The sequence below is a fragment of the Trichosurus vulpecula genome, chromosome 8, assembly GCF_011100635.1.
Source record: "Trichosurus vulpecula isolate mTriVul1 chromosome 8, mTriVul1.pri, whole genome shotgun sequence".
NCBI classification, from domain to species: Eukaryota; Metazoa; Chordata; class Mammalia; order Diprotodontia; family Phalangeridae; genus Trichosurus; species Trichosurus vulpecula.
The window spans coordinates 113565415-113576562 of NC_050580.1; the positions used below are offsets into that span (position 1 = coordinate 113565415).

The 11148-nt window shown below is 51.3% G+C and overlaps 1 protein-coding gene across 1 annotated transcript; it reads right to left on the reverse strand.

The window, feature by feature from the left end:
- Positions 1–230: 230 nt before the first annotated feature.
- TLX1 (T cell leukemia homeobox 1) lies at positions 231–7239 on the reverse strand. Its single transcript, XM_036737074.1, has 3 exons — positions 6669–7239; positions 4018–4219; positions 231–453 (listed from the first exon to the last, which is right to left on the reverse strand). The coding sequence occupies exons 1-3, from the start codon at positions 7237–7239 to the stop codon at positions 231–233; spliced, it is 996 nt and encodes a 331-aa protein (XP_036592969.1).
- Between the last annotated feature and the right edge of the window lie 3909 nt (positions 7240–11148).

The window sequence follows — 11148 nt, forward strand, 5'->3', positions numbered from 1 at the left end:
GGAACCTCCCTTACCCCTTTCCAGGCACAGCCCCCGACCTCGGGCGGTCTCCCGAGGCTGGATGCGGGGTGCAGTGCGAGTACTGAGGGTGGGGAGGTCGCTCCTCTCGCTCACAACCCCAAAGTCTGGGCTCCCACTTCTTTTGCGGGGGTCCTGGAGGGGCTGAGGACCTGAGAGGCCAGGGAGGGGACAGCGAAACCGAGCGGGGTGGGCCCCGACAGGAGCGGGGGTCACTCGCAGGCTGAGGCCACTGACGTGACGCTGGTGATCTTAGCAGTGTCGTCGGACCAGGGCTGCAGGTTCTGCAGGGCGAAGAGTGATGAATTGTGCACGCAGAGTGGGTCGGCCTGCAGTGGCTGAGCCAAGCTTTTCTGGAAGGCCTCCTGCTGCAACTGCATGAGGATGCGGTTAGCCTGCTGCCTCTCCGCTTCCCGCTCCTCCGCGGTCTGCCGCCTGTACAGGGACAAGCTGCCTCAGAGCCAGCCACTGCCCGCGACCCAGGGTGGCCTCGTCCCCCTCGGCCCTCAGCTCCCCAGTACCTTGAAGCAGGGAAACTGCTGCTCCCAAGAACATCAGTTTCCCGGCTCTAGAAAAGGGATACCGGGGGAACCCTCCCCACAGTCCCAAAGGTATCTGTCTCCCGACCCACCCTGCCACTGAGGTACTAAGAAGGAAGGCTGGGGAACTTTGCGGTGGAGGGAGAATAACCTTGCTTTTCCTAGGTCCTTTCTAGCCCCAGCGCCAGGCCAAGCGCCAGCGTAAGTGCGGAGTCTAGGACTATTTCTGGAAAATACCTCTGAAATTTTGTGCGTGTATATGCGTGTCTGTGTTGAAGCGTTCCGAGAGTTGACGCGCAGAAAAGAAGTTCGGTCCCCCAGTAAGAGGCCCTTAACCACCTTCCTCTCTGACCAGAAAGTCTAGAAATGAAACTAGCAATCACCTTAGGGCCCCCTGCACTCTAATTCCCTGGCTGCCCTGGGTATATAGAAAAAGATCTGGAGAGAGTCTGGTCCTCTTACTACCAGGATGCGGGCCTTCCTGGAAAGCCCACCTAACAAAGATCCCCTGAGTCCTTTGCCGCATTGCTCAAAAGCTCCTGGGAACAAGGACAGAGCGGACAGGTGGCCTAGCAAAGCCTCAGAAACAGACGAATTTAGCTCTATTGGGGGCGAAGGGAGTAAATGTCTCAGAGCTGCAGGGACTCAGAAATAACAGGCTTCCAAGGAGCCAGCCTGGGGTTTCAAACTAGCTTTTCTCCTTCCACCCCATCCCCCAACTGACTGCTTCCAGAGCAAGTCTCGCGCCCCGGAGAAAAGGGATTGGGTCCCAAAAGCTTGAACTCCCAACTCTGGGTCCCAGAGCTCCCTGACTCCTTGAGCCGAGCCGGTTCTTCCCTCTCCTTAGCCCTGTGCCGAGTTCCCAGTAAGGCCCGTCCGGTTTCCATGAAGCTAGTAAGAGGAGTCGATGAGTCACATATTCCATCTAATGCAACCTTCCTCCACCCCTCACCCCTCCTGTAAACTGAGATCAAACGCAAACGTCTGTCTCTAAGGTGAACGGATCTAATGTGAGTCCCCAGAGCCTCCAGGAGCAATTTGTAGCAGATCGATTTAAAAAGCAGAAAGCAAACGAGGATCCCTCTTGGCTTGCTTTCCTCTTCCTTTCCTTTTGTAATTTCTTTCTCTCCTTTTCTCTTCCTTTCTCTTTCTTTTCTTCCTATCTTCCTTTCTCCCTTTCTCTTCCCCGCCCCCTCTGCATTTCAGTCTGTCTAGATTTCCTTCTTCCTCTTTTGGTTTTTCTTCTTTCTCTCATTTCCTATATCTCTGGGATTGTTTTTTCTTCTCAGGAATTAAGGGTTTTCGTTCCAAACGGAAAAAAAAAGTTTGGTATCTTTGTTTTTCTTCATTAGGAGTAAGATCAATTTAATTCTCCGGTTTTTTTTCCTTCCTAAGGATCTGTTTCTCTTTCTTCCTGTGTCTCATGTCTCCCTGTTTAAATATTCACATCTTTCCCTGTCTCTGTCTCTCCTCTCTGTCTCTTCTCTTTACCCCCTTTCTCCAAATCTTCAGTTGGGCTTTTGTGAGCCCCAACATTCTGGCTAGTTTGTCATTCCCAACCCCCCTTCCCAGAAAATGCCTTCCTTTTCCCTCCCTAATGACTCCTGGAAACCTCCTCCCCCATCTCCTACTGCCTGGAATGCACGACTGCGGAAAAGTCGACCCCACGGGGGCTGCGTGTCTTCTTTGTGGACACGACAGCAGAATCCCAAGCAGATTCAGCTTCTTCATTCAGAAAAAGAGGAAACTGCAATTCCTTCCTCTGCCCAGCCGGCCCGACCGGCCTCGGCGCCTCCCTCTGACTCCATTCACATTAGCTGCTGATCCCCAGGGGCTCTGAAAGAACGGGCGTGAGAATGTGTGTGTTAGTGAGTGAGTGTAGTGTGCTGTAATGTAGTGTAGTTCAGTGTCGGTAGGTTTGTGTGAGTAGGGGTGGGGGTGGGAGGTGGAGACACCAGACAGAGAGACAGAAGAGAGACAAGGACACAGAGATAGAGACAAGAGGACAGATTTTGTCATTCTGTGAGGGATCCAGTTTGTGAGAGAAACTGTGCAAGTCTGTACCTGTGTGTGAGGAAGAGTGTGCTAGGGTTTGTGAATGGACAGACTTTGTAAGTACTCGAGAGTAGAAAGTATTTGTGCGTGTATGTGACAGAAGGAGACCAAGCAAATGTCTCACCAGCTCCCTCGACAGCTTTCTCCCGTTCTCTCTTAGACACATCCATCTGTTCTTAATTGATCATTCCCAACCCCGATTCTGACTGATTGATTTTCCATCTCTAGGGTAGGGCAACAGAGTCGGTCAGTGCCTCAGGCTGGCTGGGGCTTGCTGAGGAAAATGGTCTCTGTTAGCTAAGCCATCGAGTGAAGCTTTCTCCTGAGACTGGGTTGTTTGGCGGGAGTTTTAGATGATGGGCCTTGGTCGGGTCGGGAAGCTCAAGAGAAGACAGTTCCTTTAGCGAACACACGGGAATATTAACATGGGAATATGGAACGCCTTCACCAGAGTGCGATTCCTCTGTGGAGCTATAGTCACAGAGCCCCCTCACCCCCAAACCTTACTGTTTTCTTCTTTCTGACCTTCACTCCCTTATCAAACTAATACCCCTCTTAGGCTATCGGTTCAGTCTCTCGGTACTTGTCAGAACCTCCACGGGAAGCCTGGCTACCCTTTGCAGCTCCTGGAAGACTCCAGGGTGACCGAGGTTGCTTAGACTCCTATCTGAGGGACCTGGCTCCAGAAGCAGTAGAAGAAGGTCGCAGAGTTTTACTTTCCCATTCTAATCGCGGAATCCCCAGGCCATCTCTTTCATTCACACTTCCACTCAACCCGGAGCCCGGAGGAGAGGAGGCTACGGAGGAGTCAGATTGCCACGTGTTAGGTGGATTGATTCTGAGATATTTGCTATCCACCTCCAGGTTGGATTTCCCAAAGAAGCTTCCCCAGAGACATTCAAACTCCACGTCACCATCTTCCCCAAACACACACACACACACACACACACACACACACACACACACACACACAGAGGTATACTGAACAGGCCCATACACAGTCATGTTTGGTTCAAAAGTGGACATCATAGTGGACGTAAACTTCACCCAAATGACCTAACACGCTTTTCCGAGTTCAAGAATACAGAGATTTGGGGAGGGGGAAGCGGTGATAGGCAAGAGACCAATCAGTTGTTTACACAGGATCTTGTCCAGATCAACACAAAGTGGGTCATTCCTGGCTGCTGGAAGTGAGTCAGGATAGCCAGGTGTTGAGCCACCAGTTAGATCCGAAATGACTTCCCTAAGCCTCAACACGGCGCACATACGGCCTTCGCATCTCGGGGTTGGGAGTTGGAGGGAAAAAGGGTGAACTGAACAGTCAGAGACAGCTTAGGAGAACCAGCTTTAGCCAACCAGGCTTCTCACCCGCCCTTATGGAGTTCCCAGTTTCCTGCAGACTCACCTCCATTTCGTTCTCCGATTCTGGAACCAGGTTTTGACCTGTGCGTCGGTCATTTTGAGCGCCTTGGCCAGGGCCGCGCGCTCGGCCGACGCCAGGTACTTTTGGCGATGAAAGCGCTTCTCCAGCTCGCAGATCTGAAGGCGTGTGAAGGATGTGCGCGGTTTCTTCTTCTTCGGGGGCGTCCGGTTCTGGTAGGGGTGACCTATACGGCGTGTTACAGTGAAGGGTGAGAGGGCCACTGGAGCGGGAGACAGACAGACGGCAGAAGCAAGCGGCACAGCGTCAGGAGGCGTCCACGGCAAAGGCACACACCGCAGCCGAGCCCTAGTGACCCGGAGCTGAGGAGCGAGCAGGCCCGGAGAACAGGGAGCAGTGGGAAGCTAAGCTCAGGGCTGGAAACAAAGCTTCCTGTCTGAAATTGTCTCAGATCTGCCTGGAAACCTTTCCTCAATCTCCCTTGCCACCACTAAGACCTTGGCCCCAGCCTCCCGTCACTTTCTACAGGTATCCAAGCCCCTCGTCTGTGTCAGTGTTCTCTTTCAATGGGAGTGGGGGGAGAGGGGGAGCTGAAGCAGTCCCATCACTCCAGTATCCTTCCGAGCTGAACACTAGAGTAGGATAAGACCCCCTAGCAAATGCCAGTATTTGCTGACCATGAGGGGGACTCATGGTCAGACAAGCAGGGCAAAGATTTTATAGGTTCAGATATACTTGGCACACATAAGCATATTCTCACACAACATACTTCATACATGTAATCACACCCACACACAGATACAAATATGTGAATCAATTCAAATCTACATCATACATAAACCTGCACACATAATTCTCACAATATAGGTATATACATGCTCACATACGCATTCTTTCTCCATATACTCATCCATTTAGACACTCATATTCTCTGAGAGCAAAATCCTTTCAAGGGGTATTCCTGGGGAGGCTGGCAGGGTAATGCCTACCTGGGCCTAGCTGGGCATGCTTGGGCCTTGGGGCCTTACTGGAGAGGGAAGTCTGGTGTGGTAGGGATCAACCTTGCAAGGTTCTGGAGAAGGGAAAGGAGGAAGCACTGTTCTGATTCTGGGAGTTCTCAACCTACCTGGGCCCTTTTCTGGGAGATCTAGAGCCTTCCTTTTAAGGCCTTGATCATGTAAATTCCAGATTGGCTAGGCTGCTCAGTCCTAGCCTCTATACCCTCTCCAGAGTCAGGGACATTATGCCACTATGACTTCTCAGAACTCTGAGAATTTCCAGAGGTCTCCTTTCACCTTTTAGTGGATCTGCAGGAGGAGTAAATGGGTAACTCAGACCCCCAAGCTGAACCTCCAGCTCTCAGAGAAGAGTGAGAAACTGAGTCTACCTGATGGAGCTCCCAGTTCTAGGGGGGCAGGCATCCACTCTTTGGAATTGGGGAGCAGCCACTTCCCCTTTCCCGTATGTTATTTGGGGATCAGAGTCCTTCATTTCCTAGAATTACAGGGGACACTTCTGCCTGAGAGGCTAATCCTTGGATTCCCAGCTCCTGCTCCTGCCTGGCCCCAATCCTGTTTTGGAACCTTCATTGCAAGCGGGGACTGGTTTCCTCCCCCTCCAGGGCCCCGCAGCATCCGGACTATGGCTCAGAATTCAGGTTGGAAAATGAACAGGGGGCTTTGTGTGTACGTGTGTGCTCGTGTGTGTGTTGTGGGGAGGTTAGGTCAGGGGCCTTGGGGAGGAGAGCAGCCCTGAAAGTGGGGGTGGGGGAAGATATAAGAGGAGAGAAGAGAGGAAAGAAGGAGAAAGAAATGAGCCTATATAATCGTCCCCGGAGTCGCACTCAGGGCTGCTGGATCGATGGCCCGGTCAGGGTCGGTGCATTATTCATTGAGCAGGGGGTCGGGGAGGAGTGGAGGCAAGCCCGGACTGAGACCAAAAATAAAACAAGGCCGAGAGTGGGGGTGGGGGTGGGGGGGTGCCTTATACCCAAGCAGACAGAATCCGAGCCCTGTCTGCCCCTCCCCCAGATTTTCGGCCAGGGGACTTCCCAGAGGTGGTTACCCCCACCCCACATGTCTCGAGTCCTCCAGCTCGGGTGGGCTCTGCTCTGAGGCAGCGTGGGAGTAAGCTCGGAGCTCCTCTCACCTGGGGTTCGTTTCACTTTGTTGTTTTGTTCTAAGGTTAGTGCAAAGGTCTACATTTGCCCACCTTTTGCCCTGAGAGAGCAAGGGGGGGGGGGCGGGAGAACAAATCCACTGAGTACAAAGTGCCTTCTTTCCAGCGTCCCCCTGCCTCCCGTCCCCTATCCAAGCCCCTAGAGTCTACTGCCTCCTTCTCTGCCCAGGGAAAACGATCCCGCAGATCTAGACCCTTATGCTCTCCGCTTCTGTATCGCCTGGCTGGGGTTGAGCAAGCCAGGAACCGGAGGAGGCGAGGCGGAGCAGGACCAGAGCAGGACTGGGGTGCAGAGATCGAAGAGAGGAAGTGGGACATTGGCTAGGGAAGGGGCCGCCTGGCCTGGGCCGAGACTAGGAGCAAAGAAAGCGGAAAGGGAATCGCGGGCCGGGATGGGGGAGAGAAGCTGACCCGGGATAGATCGGGAGGCGCAGAGTAGAGCAGGAATCCGAACAGAGGGTAGGGGAGAGAGGCGGAGGACACGAGTCTGGGCTCACCTGTGAACCTGTCCTTTGTGTATCGCCGGTTACTCTCCATCCAGGGGAAAGTGAGTCCTGTGAGGTTGTTGACGCTGGGTACGGAGGGTACAGTGGGCATGCCGGTGGCGAGGGGCTGGTGGTGAGGAACGGCTCCAGCCAGAGGCCTGTGGGCAGGCACCCGAATCACCCCGGCGGAGCTGAGAGAGCCACCGCTCCCGCCGCCCCCGGTGCCCATGGACATGTTCATATTGTAGGAGCCGGCCAGTGAGGCCATACTGCAGGCACTGCCGCCGCCGCCTCCGTAGCCCCCCGCGCCACCGCCGCCGCCGCCTGCTCCGGCCCCCGCCCCTGGCCCCGGGCCCGGGCCAGCCCCGCCGCCACCGCTGCCGCCGCCGGCTCCCCCATAACTCCCGGTCATGGTGTTGTAGGCACTGCTGACTATGCAGCCGAGCCCGTAGTCTGCGTCCTGCAGACGCGAGGCGGACACCATGCAGCTGCCTTGGTCCGGGCTGTTGAGGATCTGATCAATGCCGAAACTGATGGGCTCGGCGTGGCCCGGGTGGAGGTGGTGCGGGGCCAGGTGTTCCATGTCCCCCGGCGAGCCCGGGCCCCGGCCCCGCTGGGGGCCCGGCGACACAGGCACCGAAGAGCCGCCGGGGGGGCTGAGCTCCTCTGGGCTGGCGGCGCAGGGCTGGGCTGGGCGGGCCCGGGCGCAGGAGCCGCGCAGTGGGGCGCGGGGCGCAGCGTGGCTGCGGAGGCGGGAGCAGCCGGCACCAGCTTCGGGTTCGCTCCGGGTGCTGGGGAAGACTTGGAGGCGAAGTGCGGAAGGATTCGTTGAAGTAGCCGGGGGGAGGGGGGACGCCGCCTGTTCCTCTCCTCCTCCGGATTCTCGCTCGCTGTTGACTCTGGGACATCAATCACTGGGCGAAAAGGCCTGGGTGAGATGTAGCTTCGCAGTTTTAGGCCCCGTCTCTCCATTGGCTGAGAGCGGAGAGGAGCGGGATGAATGACAGCGAGGAGGAGAGGGGGAGAGAATGAGGGAGAGGGAGGGAGAGAGAAAGAGAGGGACTGGAGGAGGGCGGAGGGAGAGACTGAGAGAGCGAGAAATAGAAGAAAAAAAGGGGGGGAGAGAACAACTGAAAAGAGGGCAGTAGAAAGAGAAAGAGGAAAGTCATAGGAAGCGATCTAGAAAGAGAAACTAATGGGACATAGACACAGGAAGAAGAGGTGGTAAAGAGAATAGCCAGACGCTGGCAAACAGGGCCTCTCCTTCACTCTCCCAGCTCCCAAGTCAGAAACCCTGAGTTCCTTGGGCTCTGGACCCTCAGGGTCCCCCATATGTCGGGAGTCTCAGGGAAAGAGGGAAGGGGCTTCTATCCAAGGTTGACGGCAACACCTATCAATTAACTTGGAGATTTTCTTCGAAGCTTCAATTGGCGATGATTAAAAAAAATTTTTTTGGTTTTCGGCTCTTAGTGTATGGAGATCTGGCTACTCTGGGTAATTCCAGGAAAATACCGGCGACGTCCACTTCAAAATTTATTATTATTTGTAATGCCTTCCCTCACGTCCCTAGCTCCGGGAAAGTTGAGAGGGTAACGGTTGACAATATTTATAGTTTTGATGGAATCTCTGGATTCAGAAGTGGGATTAGGAAGAAGGTAGGAAAAGGACAATTAATGAGAGATGCACAACCGACTCTCAGGTTGGATGTGATGGCCCTTGCCCAAAATATCGAGACAGCCCTACCTCAAAAGTTTTTCCTTCATCGCATAACCTTGCTAAAGTCCCACCAATCATCGCTTCCTTTGGGTTTACAATCTCCTCTCAAAATGCAGATGCCTTTGAGTAACAACACTCACCCACACCTTAGTGTGGATTAGTTTAATTACAGATTCATAGATTGCTAGAGCTGGCCTTAGAGATCATCTAGTTCAACCCCTTCGTTTTATTTAATTTTATTTTAAAATACATTTTACTGATGTCTCACCTTTATATGATAGTCATTTCTTATCCGCCTCCAGCTTTAACCATCCCTTGTGACAAAGAAAAATAATTAAGCATATATGTGTATATATACACATATATATGTACTAACCATATCTGAAAAATGTAGTCCGTGCCCTATTAACGCCCTCATTTTACAGATAAAGGAGGTTCATAGAAATCAAGTGATTTACCTAAGATTATACAGCTATCTGCAGAGCCGGAACTCAGAGCCAGGTCCCCTGACCCTCTCCTCCGGAGTGCTTTCCGTTATCCATACTGTCAGAGCCTTTCTTTCTAGCAGTAGCTAAGATTGACTTTCCTGAGAGAGTGGGGCTGAAGGATTGGTTGACTATTTGTTAATTTTTTGTGTTTATAGACCTTTGATGGGGTGAGGGGAAGGTCTAGGGCAGGGGTGGGGAACCTGCATCCTTGAGGCCACGTGTGGCCCTCTAGCTCCTCAAGTGTGGCCCTTTGACTGAATCCAAACTTCACAGAACAAATCTTTTTATTAAGGGGGTTAGTTCTTTGAAGTTTGGATTCAGTCAAAGGGCTACATTTGAAGACCCAGAGGGCCATATGCAGCCTCAAGGCCAAAAGTTCCCCACCCTTGGACTCTAGGGTTTTACTAGTGGGAAGTTTAGGCATTGGGGACCTACGTATGGGAGGGGGGGTCGTGGGAGAGGTCACCTGGGGATAGGAGAGGAGAGCAAAGAGAGAGATGGGTGGAGGCCAAAAACAATCTTGACATATTTAGGAATTTTGCCTCTAGCTGCCCAAAAGCAAGGAAGAGGGAGGAGTCTCTCTCCTTTTTATTTCTTCTCTTTCCTCCCATCTCCATCCTCCCTCTCACAATGCATTGGTTCACTACTCTCCAACAAATTTCTGGCCAGTACTTTTCATTGACAGCTACTCTGTGGGCTAGCCCGAGTACTTTATCTCTACAGAAAACTTTTTCGTGAGTAAAATACTTCCCTGATTTTCAGACAATAGGAGGTATATACTAAAAATTATTGTAGTTTAGAAGCTGCCTGTGACAAGAAAGATGAAAATTTGTGTCATGGATGCTAGTCAAGGGGAGAATGGTCTGTGGTCTTCATTGCCCCACAATTCAACTATTCCTGCCTCTTCTGGGAGTTGCAGGAATCTTTTCTAACATGGCTTTGACCCTCTTTGATCCCCTTTCTGTCCTTTTCCAACCTACTTATGTTTCTGCTAATAGCTGGTCACTTTGTGTCTTTGAGTGCTGGTAAGGAAGGGGCCAGAGAGATTTGAACCATACATAATCCTTCATCATCATGCTGGCCATGCAATTCCTCTTTCTATAGATAAGCTTTCCTATTCTGAGCATAGGGTCCATTAGTCATTCCTTTGGAGTTTTTTCAATTCCAAAACTATAGAGTAGTGGAATCCTCACCCTCAACTATCTCATGCCTTCTGTTGCTATGTAATAAGGGAATGACCCTGAATGTCTAACCACAGGTCTTATACAACCTTCTGTCTTTCCTAGAGATGAAGACTATTTCACATTATTTCATTCTTTTAGTTCTTCACATCACTCCTTTGCCCCACACTTCACTCCCCAATCATCTTCTCTCTGGAAAAACCTCATACTATTTTGTGTGCTGTCCCCCCTGCCCTGTTAGATTGTAAACTCCTTGAGGGCAGGGACTATCTTTTTATCAATTGAATCTGGAGCACTTAGTACAGTGCCCGACACATAGTAGGCATTTAATTATTATTTGACCATTGGATACCTCCAACATCCTAGATATAATTCCCCCTCCCCATTGTTTACATAGGCAAGACGCATGATCAGTCCCTAGCCCCTTTGCCAGCTGGTAAGCTTACAAAAGTTGTCAAAGGTTGAGAAAATGGGAATACCTGGAAAAAGAGGTTCACCTTTCCTACTCTAGAAAGTCTACAAATGTATGCACTTATTATCCTGTGGGCCTTTTTCCTTTGTAAACACCAATTGTAGTCATTTAGCTTGTGGTACACCAGGACCTTGAGATCTCTCTATCAATCTTATCCTTAGCCCGTTTTTAATTCTTCTTCCAAGGCACAGCATTCAGCACAGAGTTTAGAAAACCTTCTCCTGTTTGTCAACCTTGACAATTTCTTCAATTTGGTGGTCAGTTCTGTCAAAGAAAATAAACGGAATCGTTTATTGTATTTGGTGATCAAGTCTATTAGAAAAAATAATTTGTTAGTTATATTAAATAGCCATTTGAAAGATAGTTGTCCAATAGAGATTTCTCTCAATAAGCTAAGTGCCTTAGTTTGACACAAGATATCTGAGGCTAATCCTAATCCCCAGGGCTTCATTTCCCAGGTATGCCTCCTTCTTCCTAAACAAGGTCAAAACAAGCCTGCTCTCCCTTAAGCCTTCAGACTGGGAAATAGACCCTGATAGAAAATGTCTTAGTAGACACTTTTCCTTCCTCCTCATCTCCACCCCAAGTACTGGATATAAATTCCCTTGGAGTAAAGAAGGCTTAGATTAGTCTGG